This window comes from Numida meleagris, chromosome Z, assembly GCF_002078875.1.
Source record: "Numida meleagris isolate 19003 breed g44 Domestic line chromosome Z, NumMel1.0, whole genome shotgun sequence".
Taxonomy (NCBI): domain Eukaryota; kingdom Metazoa; phylum Chordata; class Aves; order Galliformes; family Numididae; genus Numida; species Numida meleagris.
Genome location: NC_034438.1, coordinates 44,795,368 through 44,816,611, shown reverse-complemented (window position 1 = coordinate 44,816,611; position 21,244 = coordinate 44,795,368). Strand labels below are relative to the sequence as shown.

The window sequence follows — 21,244 nt, the reverse complement described above, 5'->3', positions numbered from 1 at the left end:
GAATGCTTTCAAGTTGAGTTATTTCATATACTTTTACCAAACATATCTTTTCATATGAATTAAAATAATTCACAGCTTTTGCCTGTCCACTGTTCTCTACACCCCCACCTTCCTTTCTCTAATGCCCTTGGTGATAAAACTGTACTCCAGAGAAGTGGTGATCACAAACACATTTTTCTTATGGCATCTGCCTAAAGAATTTCAACAGTAAGAAGCACTAAAAACCAGTTAGGTAGGCCTTCTCAATTTTAACACAATGAACAATTGGGAGACAATTCAATAAGCCTAACTCTAGAAAAACTGCCTTGCAGAGATTTGGTAACAGTATTAACAACTGTACATGGCAAAACCAATGAAGGGTGTCATACTGATGGACAAACTGTGCCCAATTAAATCTCCAGAATACACACTTGCTACATAATGAAACACCTTGAGCATCTTAAGAGGCCCTACATGAATAGTTTAACATTTTCAAGTCCTCAATTCTATCAAAATCATGATGTAGCAGTAAATACTACGTCAGCTATGGTATAGTTACATAGTACATTTAGACTATTACTTAATCCTTCCTCACAGGGAAGGATGACAAAGAGGTCTTATTAAGCAGATACTGACGGAGTGCTCAAACATGAGTTGTAGGTTTCTAACACATTGCACTTTGCGTGAAATAGTCCCTGCATGGCATCTTTGTGATTTGACATACAAAACTTTTTTTTTTTTTTAAATTGTAGCAGCAGCTTTCAAAAAGCTTAAGTTTTTTTTTCCAAAAGGGCATGAAAGACTGTTGTTGCATCCTTGGGTTTCAAATGACAAGGCAAATGACTTCCTACAGAACACTGTTAACAGTAGAACCAAACACACTCTGGACACAATATTTTAACTTACAGAACCAATTCCATCAGTGAGACACACAAGACAGATCATTCCCACATGCTATATCTTTATTGTGCAAGTGCTGTTCAGAGCATTTATTACCCTTCATAGACACACATCCAAGAACAATTTACATAAACAGTGGCTAAGTTGACAGGCAACAAATCTATTTGCTAGTGATTTGTATGCATGCAGCACCTCTTGTGGTGTAAAAATCCTAGCCAGGAGGCCAGCCCAACTGACGACCTCCCAGAATATGGAGATGAACATGATAGACAGACTGCCCACCCTCAGGCCCTTCATTCAAAACCATCCGGAATCCATTGGTCAGGCCCAGGTTAGCAGCACACTTCTTTCCAACAATCATTAAATGCCCAAGAAGCTGGAGAATAAAAAGAGGGGAGAGGGCAAGAAGAGAAGAATGAGAGCAGAGAACTACTCAGAGGTCAGTTAGTTAATTCTAAGAAATCCAGCCAGAGCTCTTCAAATTGCGGTCTGTCTGCAACTGATGTTTTCCAAGCAAATCTATAAAGACTGACTGTGCGTAATACAGGGAGAAAGAGCAAGCTATGGAATTGTTTCAAGCTAGACTGTAACAAACTACAAAGTAGCAGAGAAGCTATATTTGTATCACAGTTAAAGCTTTGGTAACTTCTGCAGGCAACAAAAATAATTTCAGAGGAAAAGAAAGTTCATCTTATCTTGCAAACCTTAAAGGTTTTAGCTAAAAAATGAACTATTCAGGAATTCGCAGATAAATTTCCTTTTCTTTAACTTTCGTCTACCAAAAGACCCAACCTCTGTTCTCCACGTTAAAAGTACTACTCTATATATTTTACTTAATATATTTTCCCTATGAAATACTACTTACTAAAAACTAGAGTTTAGACACGCGTCAGACTGTACTCCAAAACAATAATGCATTCTGCACTGAAAATACATACCCAGAGATTTGTTTAGCTTTATATCACTACCTTTACTGAAAAAGCTGAGTTCCACTCCCATTCTAAACTAGAACCAAATGATTACAGTATCAGAAAACTACTGTACTTCCTTACAATGTCAAGAAGAAAGAAGGAAGAGAATAATACACTATGAAGTATTTAAAAGTAGTTTGGTGTACAGAAAGCTTCTACAGTACTTACAGACTCATCAGAATCTTCTGCATCAGATAACCTGACAATTGGCTTCTTAGGAATCACTAGAAAATGTGTTGGAGCTTGGGGTGAGATATCATGGAACGCAAGGCACTGGAGAAAGAACAAACAGGAAAAAAAACTTGCTTCAGAGAAAGGTAAGAATTTAAGCAAATCAGTACATATACATTTAGGCAGATTATCAGATAAACATAACTAGAGATGCTTTTTCTTGAGTGACGTATTACTCGGATTTCTGATTTCTATACACAAAGCACCTACTTAACAAAACCTACTGGTATGAACAGAGAATGATCTTTTTTTTTAAAAAAAATGTTATTTAAAAGCTGTAGTCTTCTCAGCAAGTTAACAAGCAACTGACTTCACAGTTTTTCCTTTCCAAATATGTATAACAGCTAAGAGACACACATATCTATAGAATGTACATTTATTCTCATTTTTCCTCTCTTATTTTGCTCTGTTTGATAAGAAAAGAGCGAAAAGTTGCCAACCATATGGCAAAAATGCCTAAATATTGCCTTGGTCAGAAACAGGGAACCTACTTTAGAGAGGGAGCTGGACTAGACAGTCTCTAGAGATCCCTTCCAAATCCTACAACACTGTGATAGCAAGGTAGCTATGCAGTCTAACCTATATTACATTTCCTGTTCTCACTAATATCAAGTATTTTAGAGAAAGACTATTTCAAAACAGTACTTTAAGGCTGCTATTTCAGATACTTCCAGACTGAGAAAAAGGATCACCTTTGAAATATGAACAGCTATGCATGGTAAGTAATTTACTCCTACCTTATTTTACACAAGGTATCAAAATTTGTTCTGAAACTGCACACAGTACCTCCTTAGAGACATCAAAAAAGTCTCAACACAGACGTTTAACTCCAGAAGTGAGATGCAAGATAACAAGGGTAAGGAGACAGATGTTTACTTTAAATTAGGAAAGTCCAGTAGGTGAAGAAAGAGTAGGGAAAGAACTCTTATGCCTGTTTGTGCAAATAACTGACAACAGAACCAGAGTTCAGTACTGCAGCCACCACAATCTTCAGAAGCCCATGCTGTGTTCACACTCAGCCACTGGTAGCTAGAGGTCATCTCTGACCCACCCATCCACTTCACAGCAAAACTTATGGTAATAACATTGCTCAAGATGTGTCTTTCCTAGGTGGTTTCATTTATTTGTTAACCAATAAAGAAAATTCCTCTGCAACTCCAAATCTACAGCTTTTCTAGTTCTCCTATGGAAACTGAAGCCATTGTCAAGCATCAGCTTTATAATGCATTACTTTATTCTCCAATCTGTCTTATTTTAAACTACCTTTATGAAGAAGCATAGTTTTAAATTTCTGTTGGTGAACCGCTTGTTTCTCCCTAAGAGGGTGGTAAATGAAGACTAAACAATGACTAAAACTAATTTGCACATAATTACATAAATTTTACATTGTAGTCATTTTTTCCTAAGCAATTTTTCTGTGGCTCCTAGGGGTGGGGGAGGTGTATATGCATAAACTAATTCAAATAATTTAATGAGTGAAAAAACAGCAACAACTAATTTTCTGTAGGATAGACAGCAGAAGCAGTAATTGACAATCAGGAAAGAAAACCTAAGGGCACACAGGAAACCAACTCATCTTCACTAGTGTTGTTTTTACTTTAGACACTCTAAAAGAACAATGATAAGGCTTAACTCTACAGAGACTTTGTACTTTTTAATATCTTTTTCTCCACACATCTATTTACGATGCAAAGTCTTCCCTGTATCAGTATTTTCTCACTGTAATCTCTAAACAGATATTCAGTATGCTTAATAAAACAAAATAAATATTATTCTCTATAAAAACAACTTAACTCTAAAAGCATACTTTCAGATAAAGTCAACTAAGATAGTGCAGTTAATCGCTCTTCCAAACAGTACTCAGTATTGGAGGCTGCTCTGACAGCCAATCTACTCTCAAGACTCATCAGGGGGCCAACGGCACCGTTCTCAATATAGCACTCCTAAGGCTGCAGCCAGGACAGCTGGGGGAAAATCTCATGCAGCTTTCCCTTGGTACAGAAACGACGCATACACATCCTGATGTAAAGGCACAGTATCCTGATACCCTGAAACCAGAGGAAACTTCTCTCGAAAGCACACAGCACCTGCAACATTATAACAATTTGTTAAAACATTGCTTCAGGTTACCAATCATTGCTAGGCACACAAATGAGGCACAAAGATGTATTCCTTAGTCTACACTGCAGGTAAACCCTTATTTCAAGAGAGATCCACTTACCGTACCGTATTAATTCAAATAAACTTAAGCTAAATGCTAACTTAAAGCTAACACCTGCTTTCACATCCGAACCAGCTCACTGAGTTCCTGTACGCCGCGGTGCACCAGCGGCCGCGCCTCTGACCGCAGATCCCCGATCACAGAATGGCTGCTTCCAGACTTCTACCAAGGGAACCAGCAGCTAGAACGCTCCCTAATTCCCTCCTTTAATGGCGCAGCCAGAGGTCCGTAGCAGGGCCCAGAGGGCAGAGCCCCACCCGCTCCATGGCGCTGCGTGGCGACGCTGCTGGACCTGCACACACCGAGCACGGAAATCCCGCTCGGGAGCAGCGAGGCCGCCGCACCGGGAAGCTTCGACGCGGCACACGAGTCGCCGACACCGCCGGGTCGGGTGCCAAATACCGCTGGTCCTCGGCCACACAGCGGAGCCAGCCGACGTCTGAAGACACCGCCCGCCCGCCCCAAGGCCGGAAATGGCTGTGAGCAGGGGGCGGCCTGCCCGCACCTGCTCGTCCTCGTAGATTATGTTGGCGGGGATCTCCTTGCGGATAATCTTCCCGAAGATGGTGTCCCCACCGGGGCATGCGGCCTGCGCCTTACGGATCTCATCAGCCATGGCGACCTCCCTCACTACAGCCGCAGACGCCGCTGCTGCCGCCCCACTCTCTCCCCGCCTCCGCCCCGCCCCGCCCCTCGCGGAGCTCATTGGCCCAACAAAGGACCTCCTCCCTCTCCTCTTCGCCATTGGTTGATTTGCCTGCCTTTTTGGCTCGGGCCCGCTCCGCCGACCCCGCTCTCTCGGACTCGGGATGTGTAAGCGCCATGCGGTGCGTAGGAATCCAGCGAGGGCAGGGACCTGTCAGTGGGTGCTGTGCTGCGACTGTGTGTGGTGTTCAGCCGCACTTTGAGGCTACACCGTTGGGCGCCTGTTTGCGGCGTGTCCGGCTCCGGCGTCCTCCTGCCATTTTGGGTGCACTGCCAAGTCGAGAGGTTTCTTGTAGAAAGTTGAAGGAGAAACAGGAGAGTGCTGTAAGTGTGCAGGCAGCCGTGTGGTTGTAGAGGTTTCTAAGTGAGGCTGTGCAGCTGCTGGCACGAAGCACAAAGTGCTGGATTTGTTATACACCTCTGGTAATGACACAGAAATTCTGCATTTTAGATACTACACAAAGGTCTGACCAAGTGTGCTGAATGCTGGGATGCTGTTCTGTGCCTCACTGCAGTACTGCATTATTTTGGTGTGTACGTGCCCAAAAGATTCTACTGGAATACAAGGGCTAAAATGAGGAAGGAACTGGTGCTTCATGGGCAAATGTATTTGGCTTCTCTATTTGTCTGTTTGTTAGGGAAAGATAGATGAACTAGTTCCATTGGCTGCAGAGGAGTTCTTAGTCTAGAAAATATATGTTAAGAAAATGCCTCTGATAAATACAGAAATACATTAGTTTAATATAGGTTGGTTTGCTTAGCAATAGGAATTAGTACATTAGTTTAAGAACCAATATATTAGTTTAGCAAAAGGAATCCATAAGTGATAGTTCTGAACATTTCCATTTCAGCTTTAGTGGGTGAAGTCTTGTTTTTCCTCTATAATTTGTACTGGGGACATAATAGAATACTTTATCTTCGGCCTCAGTGATTTTGCCTCATGAGAATTATTGGAGTCACAATACAATATTTTTATCTTTTCCCTCAAAACATGCAAGAACATTTTCCTTTGGTTTCACATGCATTGTTTTTCAAAAAGTGGCTCACTATGGCCTAATAAGCAAGGGAAATCTTCCAAACTGGGGAAAAGTGGATGGAAGTGAGTCAGAGGCCTGTGATGAAGCTGATGGTGAAAAATGGGGAACAAGTAGGTGGGCACTCGACCACCCTAGATACCACTGAGCATGCCCAAAGGGACATTAGCACATATCTATGAGACTGTGAAAGTGAATGAATATGCCAGTGTGCTGCATATGCATGTCTTAACTGTTCAAATGTAGAATCTGAACTTTGAGAGGGTGCGCTTGCTTGTCAAGTTGCCTGGTGCGTATCCTGAGGAATAAAGGAATGCTGCTTTCTAACACGACATCGGAATTAGAGAGTTTTCTTCCCAGATTCTGGATGACAAGTTGACAAAGAGAGAGCTAAATATTTTTCTGATTGGGCAGAATTTTTTTTTCAAGTAGTTGACATCAACACTTTTGTTTCACCAGGTATATTATATATTATTTTGAAAATAGTAAAACCTTTTCAGAGCATTGTGTTCATTTTATTTACAGCTATGAGAAGTAATCCTGCAAGTAATAAAGACAATTTCTTTGGCTAAGAGGTCGACTTTTGTTATCAGATACCTAGTCCCTCATAATAAAACGCTCATAGCCCATGTAGGAAATCTGACATTACAAATACATATATTTTTATTTTCCCACACTTCAATTATTTTTAATATAATTGCAATTAAATATATTGAAGCAAGAGAAAAAAAAAAGCAGTAAGGCTGATTACATTTTAAATCCTTGTGCTGCCTTTTTTTTCCTAGAAAGACTGGGTTTTGCAGCGTAAGACAGCCCTGCGATGACCGTGGTGGGGCCGCGCAGGGATGGACTGCGCGCAGCTGAAGCCGGGCCGTACAGCGCAGCGCGAATGGCCACAACGGGCCCTGAGGCCGTGGCCTCTGTTGGATCGTGGTCGTCAGCTGGAGCGGAGCAAACGCTGCTCGGCACCAGAGAGGTGGCGCGTTGGGCTCGGCCGGGCAGCGTTGGCGGCTGCACCCGGCGGCTCCGTGCGTTGGGCGGGGCAGGAAACTCCGGTTTGCCTTCCGCGTCCCGCACACCTGTCGCCATGGCGAGCCACGGGAGGGTGAGTGCGCATGCGTGATGGGGAGGGGGCTTCAGTCGTGGTGGCCAGTCGGTCTCTGTGAGTGAAGGGTCTGCCGGGTTCAGGCCCAACGGATCGGGTTTCCCTGGTCCTCGGGGGCTGCCTCGAGACAACTGAAGCCTGGGCCAAACGGGGAAAGGATGGAGGCGGCCCGCGCAGAGTTGTCCAGTTGGGGTTGTCGCCATCCCTTCCCCGTTCAGCCCGTACGCGCCTGAGCTTCCGGGAAGGGGGCAGACGTCGAGGAGAGGGGGATTGTTGCCTCTGTCCGCCGGCGGGATGGGGACTGTCTGTCGTGCTGTGTTCGATGCCAGCTTCTGCGGGTCCGTTCGTCGGTTATGGGAGTGTAAACAGTAACGGCACACATAATGTACTTACTGGGTTTTTGCTTGTATTTCGTTGGAAGTTACATGAAAAACGTCTATCAGAGAGTTCAAAATAATCATATCCTTCCTCTGATTTTGTTAGGCCTACGTCTTTAACTCAAAGCTGGTAGCAATGTTGATTGTGCTATTTGCAAGGATGGTGAAAATACTATAGAACAGATATATTTCATAATGTGCTGTTCAAATGGTGTAGTCAGACCTATTAAAATAGATTTATAGGACAAGAAATATGGTTGCTGGATGCTAATGTCATCTATCGGTCTGTTTTCCACAGTTTCAACCACCTGGGGAATGGTTCACGAACAGCACAGGTCTTTACTGGCTGTAAATTATTGAGGACATGGAAAGCGAGTGGGAGTTAGCGGAGTCCAACTCTAACATATGTCTGCATACGTGGTTTAACTGATTGTTAAGTCCTATACCAAGTCTTGTAAAAGAAAAGGTTTTAGCGTAAGCATACCTCTGACTTTTAAGTGATTAGAAGTGTGCTGGTCTGCCTTATGGCAGAAGGATCTATATTGGAGCTGCATATCATCAACAACAGGATACTTAATAAGTTATAATGTCTACTCACTGGGGTGAAGTGGGATTGGAATTTGTTGGTAAGTTGTCCCTTAATAGCACTAAGGTTTTGGTAATGTTATATTGCAGAAGTGGCAGTAAACTGGTAGAAGGTTCCTACTGCTTATAGCTTTTCCCTCTTCTCGTCTGTCATTTGCGTGTGTATACTTTGGGATGAATTATGTTAAGCCAAGTGAGCAGCGAAGCAGAGGGATCAAGAAAGTGTCTTGATTCCTGGTGGAAGTAGTAGCATCCATAGAAGCCTGCAGCTGCTTTCTCTGCCATTGAGGGACTGAAAGTGAAGCAACACTTTTTTCCAGTGCCGTCAGGATGTATTTACTGGCCACTCTCCTGTGACTAGCCTTTCACCTCCAAGGCATTGGCTTGCTTACTGCTTCAGCCCACAGATAAAGTGAGTGCTAGTGAAGAAGATGGGCATTTCTCATGTACAAGCATGTGTTTCCTCTGTTTCCTTCTGATAAATTTGTTGAATAGTAATTATGAGAAGACAATTCAAGGTTATCATGAAGTACTGAGAATTGTGCCTTCCAGACATGTCTAAACATACTAGAAAGCGCTAGAAATAGCTTCAGAAGATGTCCCCTTAAGAAACTTTCTGGACATGAAGTCAAGATTTCCTGAAGATTGCCATGATTCATGACATTCTGTGTGGATAAGCAGTCAAAACTGTATGACTGTAAGCTATGATTCTCAGTGTTTTTGCTGTATATCCATAGGTAGGTATGTCATTGTTACATTGCAAATACTGATTTTCTGGCTGATCTGGTGGTTATATTTAGGGAAAGACTTCATTTTGTTTTGGATTTGCCATATCACCTGTAGAAGATGTTGACTAGGTTTTACAGAGAGACATTAAAAATACGTGTTCTAACTAGTTACAGTACAATTTTGAGATCCATTTGACATTCACGTTTCACTTTTCTTACAGTGGCTTGTAAGAGTGCTTTAGCCATTTAGATTTCTTCACTTTTTTTTTTTTGCATTGCAGAATATCCACTAATATGATATTAGTTTTTTGATTGTCCCTTCAGGTGACATATTTGTGATGTTATTCTGGTTCTGTTGTTTCTGATTTATATTGGCATAGTAAATATGCTTGCATGAAAGTATTTTCAGGATTATATCTTCATTATGTCAAATGATTACTTAGAAGTATACTGCTTGTCCTCTCCAGTATTTCAGGTGGATTTGAAACATCTAGAACTGTCTACAGTTTTTTCTTAAATCTGCTTTGTCTGTAAGCTATTTGATCAAGAATTGAGGTAAAGTACCTCAGATATTGATTTCATTCCAAATGTTGTACTAAATGGAAGCAGCATGAAAGATCAACTGAAACACTTTTAATTGCAGTATACTTGTTTTAACTAAGAATCTTGCTTGCAAGCAGACTAATTCTGTTGGTCTTGCATTTACAGGCTTTGAGGCTTTTTAAATTGTTACATAGAACTCGGCAAGAAGTTTTTAAAAATGATACAAGAGCCCTTGAAGGTAAGATAGACTTTTGTGTGATGGATGCATGTTACATGCCAGAATAAGATTGATTCTTGCTCCTGTCACTGCTGTGTCCATTAGAGCCACTTTATAATGTTAAGGGGAGGAAGCTGTACAAGTGCTGTCTTTTTGTTAGGGGTGTGATAGTTGTGAAGAGAGCTAAAAATACTACCTTTTCCAGAGAAGTCAATTCTGCAGCTCCGATTTGTATTTGACTGTGCAAATGCTCCCATAAAGGTGAGGGGTTTGTGATGCAAGAGCCAAAATGCAAGGGAAGGAGATGGGATCGCTGTAATATCAGTAGCAATCTTGCTGTCTCATCCCATTTTTTCACAAGAAATAGCTAACTGAATTCATAGAATCAATCATAGAATGGCTTGGATTAGAAGCAACCTTGGAGACCAGGTTGCCAGCTGCTAAATCAGGCTGACCTGGAACCCATCAAGCCTGGCCTTGAACACCTCCAGGGAAGAGGCATCCACAGCTTCTCTAGGCACACTGTTCCAGTGCCTCACTATATTCTGTGTGAAGTATTTATTCCAACATCTAACCTAAACCTCCCCTCTTTCAATTTAAATCCACTTGCCCTTGTACTATCGCTATCTGCCTGTGTAAAAAAGTTGCTCCCCCTCCTGCTTAGAAGATCCTTTCAAGTACTGGAAGATCACAGTGAGGTCTCACTGGAGCCCTCTGTTCTCCAAACTAAACAATCCCAACTCGCTCAACCTAGGAGAGATACTTCTTCCTATTCTTCCTCTCTGTTCTTTGCAGTGACAGTGACAGGAAGAAGACAAACAATATCAAGTCATGAATGTTCTTTATTTCTACTGCCTTGTTAACATAAACAGTATAGCTGTTGTTCTTTTGCCGATTGTGTATATGCCTATTTTGTATGAGAGAAGGAGCTTAAGGACAGTAGTGAAAACACAGCTGGGCAGTAGGCAAAAAAATTGTAGAAAAAGAAAAAATCTTAAGGTTATCTTTATCTGGTTGATCAACTCAAGCTGTATTCCTTAAAGAAAATTCAGTATTTTTGTTTGTTTGTTTATGAACCTTGATGCTCTGCCTTGGAATTTTTTTTTTTTCCTTCCTTCTCTTCAGTCCAACCAGAGCATATTTAACATTCTAAGTGTTTGAACTGATCTTCTCTATGTGTGGTTCATCTTCAGGGAATAAACACTGATTTTTTAATAACTGAAATTTTAGCAGTGGCCTCTGTATGTTAGTTATTTTTAAAGCTGAGAATGCTAGATGAGCAGATCTGGCATTGTGTCTTGTTCCTGTACTAGTAAACTCAAAATATAACATCACTGAATTCTATGGAAATCTTGTATTTTTTAGGATGAGTGCACCAAGAAGGGGTTTATATATATATTTTTAGTGGAAAAGAGTAGGTAGGTGTCCAAAGGAGCCTAGACATAAGCCAAGAAAAGAAGCAGACCTGAGGTAGATATCAAGGCCTTAGCATCATGAGCTTTGTTGCAATCACAAAGACAAGATATTATTGTTTTGTTCAAATTTTATTTACTTTGCTTGCTTTATTTAGCTGCAAGACAGAAGATAAATGACGAATTCAAAAATAACCAAAATGAGACATCTGAAGAGAAAATAAATGAGGTACTTCTTGTTTTCGTGGTATTTAGGGTTGGTTTTTGTTAGTTTGTTTTTTTCTCTTTGAATAAAAAGAGCATCTTTTACTTTAAAAATCCCTAAACCAATACAGATACTTATTGAATCCTTATTAGAGGTGATTGTGGAAAGACTTTTCCATGGATCTTTTGTTGATGTTAATAGTCTGTTGTAGAACTTTGCACATGAAAAAATACTTAAGGAGAAGGCTTCTTCTAATAGCTCATTATGATAATTTTGAAGCATATATTCTTAGGGGAAAAAACTGTTTTGCTATTTTTCATGAAATTTTTTTTCCCGTTCTGCTTATAGTTTATGTTTGAGCTTAAATTTACCTGTTTAGTTTGTTGTATAGCAAAGATATGAAAGCTTTAAATAATCTGCCCACTAATTGGCAGAGATAAGAAATTATTTTGATTCTTGAGCAGTAATGAGATGGCTTATTTTGTAAGAGATGGAAAAGAAACTAGTAGACATGACTATTGTGACTCAGAGGTATTATTTGTACCTATGGGTTTTTTTTGCTTCTTTCCTCATGGTGCATTAAAAGTAATAAAGCATTCTGTTAACTCATCTTGTAAGTTACGTTTGCTCAGTTGTTAACACATTTTACTGAGTAATTCCTCAAAACATTTTGAGGGCCTGAAATGAAACTTCTGCATGATCTATTTCTAGCTAGTACCATCCATACAGAGGAAGTAATTTAGTCATTAACTTTTAGCCCCATAATGGACTGTATATGATTTCTAATAACACTGAGATTGACGTGTTGGAACAGGATGCCTCCACCTGTCATTGAGAGAAATAAATCTAAACTTCTGCATCATATCAGCCACTCAATTATATCATAAATACTTCAGAGCACTTAGTTGGCACTTCGTAGCTTTTCTACTTGTAGTCAGGCCCCAGTAGTGATATTTCTATGTTTAAGTTCCACGTATCTGATCTATTAAGTCTAGCTGCTGATGAGTGTTCTGTATGTATATATGTAATAGCTATTCTAGGCCAAATCCTTTGAAAGGGAGAGGGTACAGAGAAATTTTGTGTAGATGCTAAATCCTCAGCTCCAACTTTTACGTTGGAAGAATCCTCTCCTGTTGATACACACTATTTCCTTGAGTAGGCATGTTTCTAGGGTGTCTCACTTGTGCAGATTAACTTACTTCTGAGAAAGGTATCATGCAAACAAGTATGAGGCTTCTGGTAATTGCTTAGCAAAATATGCAAGGGTTACGCTGCTTATCTTCTTAATGAGGAAGGGAATTGTAGGCCTTTTGCCAATTATGCTGTGCTGATCTTTAGGTAGTATTTGTTCCTCTACGTCTTTTGATAAACTTCAGTATTCTTAGTTCTTGTCATATTTTGCCCTTTTTTGCCACTTTATTTCAAAAGCAGGAAAGTTAAAAGAGGCAGGTTGCCCTTTTAGTAGGTGTAAGTCAAACTATGTTATTGGGACATTCACTGATGTGTGTTATCACTGAAATGGTCTGTCAGGTGAAGCTCCCAGTGAATGGAAAAAGGGAACCATCACTCCCATATTCAAGGAAGGGAGAAAGAAAGACCCAGGGGGCTACAGGTCAGTGAGCCTCGTGTCTGTGCCTGGGAAGATTATGGAGCAGATCCTCCTGGAGGTGATCCGAGACAGCCCGCATGGCTTCACCCAAGGGCATATCATGCCTGACCAGTCTGGTGGCCTTCTATGAAGTGACAGCATTGTCAGACAAAAGAAGGGCAACTGATGTTGTTTACCTGGACTTGTGCAAGGCCTTTAACAAAGTCTCGCACCACATCCTTATCTCTAAATTGAAGAGATGTGGATTTGAAGGCTGGACCGTTAGATGGATAAAGAATTGGTTGGATGGTCATAGCGAGAGGGTGATGTCAGTGGCTGTAAGTCCAGGTGAAGGCCAGTCACAAGTGGTATCCGCCAGGGGTCTGTCTTGGGACTAGTGCTCTTCAACATCTTTATCAATGACATAGACGTGGGATTGAGTGCACCCTCAGCAAGTTTGCTAATGACACTAAGCTGAGTGGTGCAGTTGACACAATAGAAGGGAGGGACGCCATCCACAGGGACCTGCACACACTCCAAAAGTTGGCACACAAGAATCTAATGAGGTTTAACAAGGCCAAGTGTAAGGTATTGGCACTTGGGTCAGGGCAGTCCTAGATACAAATACAAACTGGTAGAATAACTCATTGAGAGCAGCCCTGCAGTGAAGGACTTGGGAGTCCTGATGAATGGAAAGCTGAATGTGAACCAGGAGCGTGCACTTGCAGCCTGGAAGGCTAACTGTTTTCTGGGCTGCATCAAAAGAGGAGTAGCCAGCGGGGTGAGGGGAGTTATTGTCCTCCTCAGTTCTGCATGATCAAAGGGCTGGAACACCTCTCCTATGAAGAAAGGTTGAGAGAGTTGGGCTTGTTTAGCTTGGAGAAGAGAATGCCCTGGGGAGACCTCAGTACCTTCAGTACCTGAAGGTAGCTAACAAGCAGGAGGGGAGCTGACTTTTTTACATGGTCTGGTAGTGACAGGCCAAGGGGAAGTGTCTTTAAACTAAAAGGGGGCAGATTTAGGTTAGATTTACAGAAGACTTTTTTTACTCAGGGGACAGTGAGGAACTGGAACAGCTTGCCCAGAGAGATTGTGAGTCCTTCTGGCAGCATTCAAGGCCATGTTGGATGGGATCCTAGGCAGAGTGACCTAGTGGTTAGCAACCCTGCCCATGGTAGGGTTGGAACTAGATGATCTTTAAGGTCCCCTCCAAACTAAGCCATTCTATGATAAATGTAGTTACTGGTTTTGGTAATTGCATTCTACCGTATTCCTTTGCTGTTTTAATCAGAAGTATAGATTTCGTACTGCTGTATTCTATTAAGCAAAAGGTTTGTTTCCTTCTGGTCATGCTGTAGCTGTTTTATCAGCTGTGACGTCCAAAGTGGAAGCTATGTAAAGATAGTAAATAGCTTACTGAGTAATACAGCTGGCTGCTTTGGTAATTGAATAGCTCTCTAATGTGGAAAATACCTTCAGAAATAATTATGTATTATTTAAACTACTGTTTGTTTGTTTTTCTCTTTATTAGCTTCTGAAAATAGCTTCAGATGTTGAAATGATTCTCAGAACTTCTGTTATTCAGGCAGTTCACACAGATTCCAACAAAATATGTGAGTAGAGCTGCATGCTTAAGGGTGTTTTAAAATGTTTTATTTCAGTAAATAAATAGAAAACTTGAAAACTAAGCAGAATAGAGAGGGTACAGCTCTACCTGTTGTTTGTTTTTCTGCCTGTATCTTTAATTTAATCCTATAAAGGTTTCAAAGATACAAATTTTCTGTATTTTTTTTAAAATGGGAGCTATTGGAAAAGAAGCTTAAACTACCTTTAATGCCCTCAGTGTGAAAAATAAGTTATACTTGGTATCCTAACCATTAGCTTGCATGTACTGGCTAATCAATCTATGTATTTATGAATGAATTAGCAACATTATCTGCAGGTTTTTACTCTACCATATAGGTAGAGGTTGCCTGAGGAGAATTAAGAAATGCAGTGTGTATGCTGCCTGTCCAACAGCTTTTTCTTTGAGGATCTGGTGCTGTTTTCTATCCAAAACCTTGTTCTGACTGTTGAAGTTTCAGGTTGTGCCTTGGGGTATTTGCCACACAGTGACAACCTTGATGCAGAGCCTATCAGATTCTGAAATCTTGGCTTCTGGTTTGGAAATTCTCTTACTTTGTAGGAAGAGAAATAATAAGTTCACCTTGCAGCTATGTGGTAGGATATAGAAGAAATCTGCGGCTGCATACATCATTTCCTTTCACTTCTTTTTGGTGGAGTCTGTAAATTTTTGTATACATTTTCAGGTTTGGGTTTGGTAAAGCATTTAACATTAGAACAGCTGTAATGATTGAGGCCAGAGATTTGTTTGGACTGTATTGGCTGTGACTTTGTAGAAATACTAGGTAGATGGCAGTAGAAGAGTAGGAACAGAGCAACTGTGCTTTGCTGTCTTCAATCTGTTTACACCTGGCAATACTTCCTGAGCCGGGGGTAGTTTCTGTTTTAGTTATCCTCAGTGAATTTCTCTCATGTGTTTCCTCCCATGATCCACCCAAATTTCTTGCATCCAGGTGCTTTTGACAGAGAATTTAGTATGGTTTGTAGAAGAATAATTTGCTGAAGTCTTGCTTATCAATCACTATCCATTTTTGCCAGGCTGCTCTTGAGTTCTTAAGACCTTTGTTGCCTCTGTTTTGCTTTCTTCATCTATCATAAAGGTTCTCTCTGAAACAGCAGCTGAATGTCTGTGATCATGCTGTTGTTTTTCTGTGTGCTCTTTTCAGTTCTACTATATGTCTCTTCAGATGAGGGCATCAGAGCTAAGCACAGTCAGCAGACTATGAGCTGACCAGGAGTTTTTGGCTGGTGTGTGCATACATGTATTTATTTTTACAAACTTACCTTGTGTTCATTAAAATCATTTAGATAATCATAGTAATTAAAGCAATTAGTTATGTTGCATGAAAGAGGAGAGGAGAAGGAGAAACTAGGCAAACATATGTTACGGAAGCTTATTGCTGCAGATTTGTCCTTAAATGAGTTACTGTCAGAATCTTTTTAATCCATTTTTTTCTATTTTAGCGACAGTGTATGATTCAGTTATATCTGCTGTTGTTCCTTCTCTGCAGTCCTGCCTCTTGAGTCTCAGACAATGAGAAGAAATATTGGTATGGGGACCATTTTCCCTAATCAAATGAAACTATTCTATGTTGCCTTAACTCTAGAACCAGTGCACAGGGCAATATTATTATTTGTAAAAAGAATTTGGGACTATTGTGTATAGTTATGTTTGGATTCACCAGTAAATTGTTTTAGAAAGGGAAGTTAGACTGAGCTTTCCTTACTGAAGAGAAAACATTTTCATTTTGGAGTTTGCTAGTCCTAGTAAACTTTTTTCTTATATTTTTTTTCATTTTTTGCAAAATGATTCAGTATGAGTTATGTTACTCAGCAGTATACAAATGTCCCTGTTTTATTCATTTCACTTTTCTTTCAAATTAAACTGGTACAAGTAGAACTTAAACTTTCGTAATGCTCCATACACACTGTATGTTTTGATTTGCTGTGTGTATAGTGTGTGTTCAAAACTGAGGTTTTTGAAGGAAGGTTTAGAAATTCTTTAATCTTTATCTGTTTGTACTTAGTATTTTTCAATATCTTCATATATTTTTTTAATTTCATATATGTGTTCCAGGTGTGTATAGCCATGTGACTTGTCATAAACTTTATTATCAGTCTTTTCTCTATAACAGAAATGGAATTGAAATTTTATTTCAAGATCTTAGAAACTTATTAAATGCATCTCTGCTGGTCCACAGAGGCAGAAATAACGTAACCTCAGTTTTCTTTCTTACAGTCTGTGGGATATCAGTGTACTCTGGACCAAATGTTTGTCGTTACACTCACAGACACACATTGTTTTTTATAGGTTTGTTACAATTTTGGCAGCTGTCTTTCTTGGTCAAAGTGATTGTGTTTTAGTTTGTACTGCTGAAGCAAATCTGACGTGACGCAGCTCCTTCCCTCATGAGGAAGGAACAGGTTGATTTCTGAAGAGCTAGATGGCAAAGAGTTTAGTATGAAACAGGTTAAAGTGATCTATAATTAGGCAAATGCCGCTTTGATGCAGTTCTGTGAGAATATAGCGGTCGTAATTTTCAATTAATGCTTTCTTTTTCTGTTGGCATTTAAAGCATGTAACAAGATGAATATTTTACAGATTAGCTTTCAAGAGGTTGGTATGGAAGGCTCTGGCAAATTTAATACTCATTTTGGGAACTGTTGAAGTAAACATAATCTGACTCTGGAGCATTAAAACTACCATTCCCTCTTGTGCTTGAAGTTATTGCAATTCTTTGCCATTTTTCTATAAATTATTAATACTATTAAAATATTTTCAGTTAAAAGCAAAAAGGTCAAAAATATACTTCCAACAGAAGGTAAAACCATAAAATGAATATAATTTTGTATTACATTGTTAACATGATGCTGCTTATTTGCTTACCAGAAGTTTAGATTCTTGTTTGAGTAACCTGATTTTTTGTTTTTAGATGTAAAAACAACTTTAGTAGTATTTGACATAAGACAATTTTCTTAGTAGTTTTTTTTTCTTTTACAGTGCTCTTACCCAGGAAGGATCTACTACAAGACAATATTCCTTACTCTGATAAACCAACAAAAAAGCATGAATCTTGAGAAGAGTGTGCCCTTCTTCCCCGTAGGTTAAAACCTGGTAATGATAACTCTGAAAAATTGTAGTAGGTACCTGTCTTGTTTTCCAAATATAAATTATAATTAATACCAAGAAAATGTGGACTGAAACCAGTTTTGTTTGTTGTGATATCACCATGGACTTCTTTTGAGGAAGATAGTACTATTGCCACAGAAAATTGAGAGACACAATTTCCTTGAAAAAGAAAGTGTGTAAATATATGTACTGCTGAATTGTGTTACTTCAGAGAGGAGTTTTTTAATTATGATAATTATCAGACAGAGATTGTTTCCTCGCAGTCTAGAATTTTGGGGAACTAAATGCAAGTGAGTTGTAGCTCTTAATCTTGATAAGATTACATTACATACTGCTTTGAAATAACTGAAAACCGTCCTGTAAAACTTACCATTAAATTTACACTTCACATCAAAAAGCATGAATTCTGAAGTTTTAACTAACTCTACACTAAAATACTGTAATGCTTGAGAAAGTTCTTAAGACTTGTCTGTAAAAATTATTCAGGTGTTACAGAAAGGCAAGTGTGGGCAGTGTTTGTCTTCTCTCTCACAACTTTAAATGAAGCAGGATTGGCAGGGTTTGAGTTCATGAATGACAATGAAACAAGAAAACCAAAGGATATTGTTTTAGATCACGAGGTTTATTATTTTTTTTTTTCAGTCTTGTGACTGTATTGAGGCATTTTCCAAAAAAAAGAGACTTGTTACTTAGTTGCAGTGGTTCTGATTTCCTGAGACTGAGTTTATGGTGAGTTTTACTGAGCCCTTATCACTTTGTCTTTTGATTTTTTTTTTAAGGGAAACTCATTGACTTCTCACTGAATTTATCATACCGTTTTGTTAACTTCCATTTTAACTGGAGCCTAACTACAGTGATACATACACAGAATCTTCTGAAAAATCAGTACCAGGTGCCATGCTAGGATCTAACCATGTTGTACCATGGAGGATGGATTCATTTTCAGGTCCAAATGACCTTCATTTTTAATAAGCACCAAAAATGTCAGTGTCTCATGTGTTTTCAGACATTGTCTGTGACTGTGTAAAACAAAATCTAGTGCTTGAATCCAGTCTTCACCTCACGTGGTGAGACAATGGGCAAATTTTAAAACCATTGACTCCAGCTGCCATGAGCAGGGTAGCCAGCAATAAATACATTGTCTGTGTAGTGGAAATGCTAAGTCACAGCTTGAAACAGTGATTGAGCACCTGGTAGGAAGGCAGGGCCAACCCAGGGGAGCTCAGATGCATCCAGTGTGGGATCCACCCCTTCCCAGACCTCATTTCAGGGTTGGTAGTGGAGGCAAGGGCATCTCTCTGGAGATCCCTGTGTACCTGAGGTCTCCTAAAGGTAAGCGGATTCTTTCCCTTCTCTCTGTGCCCACTGCTGTTGCATTTGTGTGAATCCTCACTGGCTGTGGCCTGGAATCTTGCTGCTCTGCTGTCATTTTTGTGCATTCCATTGCCTTACACTTGGCGAGCCAGGCAGGAGTGACAGCAGTGTACATACTTAGGATGGATTGTCTTAAAAGAATAATACATTGGCTGATCATCGGGACCCGTAACACTCCAAAGGAGGAACTCCCAGTGGAAATCCCAGGATTCCTATGTTCCCTGTGGCTGAATGCTGCTCAGAGTATTGAAGAATGGGGACCTATAAGAGACAATGGTCCCATTATCAAATCCCCTTCTAAGATGGCAGAATTTTTGAATAAACTAGAGGAAAGAGTAGTAGCAGTATCTGCTGTAGCATAGCCACTACTACTAACTATTAATGCATATCATTCCTCTGAGGAAGAACTAACAGAGAAAAAATAGCTTTTAGAAGCTCGTATCAAACAATTGGAAAATAAAACTACATTTCTGATGGGGCAAACTGCCTCATCTTCAAATGGCATTTCCCTTCTAAAATTAGGAACTATTTCCCCTTCTAATGATAAAGACTCAGATCAATAGGATCCTTGGATCCCGGTTGAATCTAAAAATAAAAGGAAGATCAAGACTAAAGTCCAACTAGAGGAACTGGGAACCTCAGATCCTCTGGAAATAAGACCAATAATTACTCAAAAGAAAACAAGAAAATCCAAGATAGACTGGCGAGGTTGCCACCCAAGGAGTGGCTCCCTGCCCACACTACATTACATGTGATGGTGCGCCTGTACACAGCCGCTGAACTCATGGATTTATTACAACAATTCAAACAGAAACCATGAGAGAGCATACCAACTTGGCTCTTAAAATTATGGGGATGAGAAGCCAACAGTGTTGTTATTTGTGGACCAGAGATTTCTAAACTTGCATCCATCACTACACATCTGGCCCTCAGATGAAGATTATATGCGACTGTAATACATAATGATGAAAATCATTCTCTAATTCAGTTGATAATGGCTGCATGTAGAATCACATGGCCTAATAAAACAATGTCCCAGCAAATACTGGCCTTTGGACTTTGATGGAGGAACTTTAAAATTACGTTAGGTAAATCACCTCCTTCATTCCCAGTTATGATGACACCTTTGTGAGTCTGGACCTAGTTAAGTTCTCAGCGGGGATGAGGGACCTCATCTTAGAACAGGCACCTCCCTACCAGTGTGGCACACTGGTGTCAGTACTAAACCCCTCAGTGGCCTCACTCCCTTGTCCAACAAGCTGCCCAGTTCGTGGCTGATCTAGGAGAAACGGAGTGCCTATGGACCAGGAGCAATATCTGGATGTTAGAAGGGGCAGAGATCTTCCCTGTAACTAAAACGAGTAGACCTGTCCCATGAACATCTCAATCAGGACCCATACAGGTATCCCAAAAACCGATGTTCAATGATTTAATCCAGGCTGGGGTTCAATTTGCAAAAATTGATCACTAGCCCAATCATGTCTTCCTCCAGCTATGGAGACAGCTGGAGGAAAATAAAAAATTTCAAAACACCCCACAGAAAGCAGGAGTAAGAATAATTGAACAAGTACCAACAAGAACATGGAACTTGGAAGATTTTGTAGTTCTTAACAAAAGGAAAAAGCCTTCTCAAGTGACCTAGGCCACTACACTCAAACCACCTGAGGAAAAAGAATTGGCGATTGTGCAGTTACTTGCATGACGGGGGATGCCAGCCCTGCTGCGCCTAGGGCCCCAAGACGGGACCAGAGGCCCTGTGTTGAACTGGTGATTTTTTGGTCCTGGAAGAACGTACAGCATGTGATGGCATTAGTAGACATGGGCATAGAAACCTCAATTATTTATGGTGACGCAACTAAATTCCGTGGAGATAGGGTAATAACTGATGGGTTCAGGGAACGGACCATCCCTGTAACTCGGACAGGGTTGAAGCTGGGGTTGGGCATCTCCCACCCTGGGAGTATATGGTGTCTGTTGCCCCAGTCCTGAAGTATATACTGGGCATAGACATACTATGGGGTCTGACTTTCCAGATGACTGTGGGAGAGTTCCAACTATGAGAGAGATGTATTAGTATCCAGGCAGTGCATGTAATATTAAGAGGCCATGTGAAACACGAGCCTATTCTCCTGCCAGAATCTTGCCAGATTGGTAATGTTGAATAGTATGAACTCCTTGGAGAACAATAGGAAAACTCAAGAATGGTGCAGGTACTAGAAAACGTAGGAATCATAAGACCTGCACATAGCCCATATAATCCCCCCGTATGGCCAATACAAAAGTTAGATGGCATGTGGAGGATGACAGTGGATTTCA

At 40.4% G+C, this 21,244-nt stretch overlaps 2 protein-coding genes across 9 annotated transcripts; one reads left to right on the top strand and one right to left on the bottom strand.

Annotated features, from left to right (window-relative positions):
• HINT1 (histidine triad nucleotide binding protein 1) lies at window positions 921–4,993 on the bottom strand. The gene is made up of 3 exons (XM_021380369.1): window positions 4,808–4,993; window positions 2,019–2,123; window positions 921–1,255 (listed from the first exon to the last, which is right to left on the bottom strand). Exons 1-3 carry the CDS (start codon window positions 4,916–4,918, stop codon window positions 1,091–1,093), a joined length of 381 nt encoding a protein of 126 aa, XP_021236044.1. The 5' UTR covers window positions 4,919–4,993; the 3' UTR covers window positions 921–1,090.
• LYRM7 (LYR motif containing 7) lies at window positions 5,028–17,954 on the top strand. Of its 8 annotated transcripts, XM_021380363.1 has the most exons (7): window positions 5,028–5,129; window positions 6,827–7,146; window positions 9,545–9,617; window positions 11,167–11,237; window positions 14,333–14,414; window positions 15,889–15,974; window positions 17,426–17,954. In XM_021380363.1, the coding sequence occupies exons 2-6, from the start codon at window positions 6,862–6,864 to the stop codon at window positions 15,960–15,962; spliced, it is 585 nt and encodes a 194-aa protein (XP_021236038.1). In that variant the 5' UTR covers window positions 5,028–5,129; window positions 6,827–6,861; the 3' UTR covers window positions 15,963–15,974; window positions 17,426–17,954. The 8 variants fall into 8 exon arrangements, with proteins under 8 accessions (XP_021236038.1, XP_021236040.1, XP_021236035.1 ...); XM_021380365.1 differs by lacking the exon at window positions 14,333–14,414; XM_021380360.1 differs by lacking the exon at window positions 15,889–15,974 and having other exon boundaries at window positions 17,426–17,759.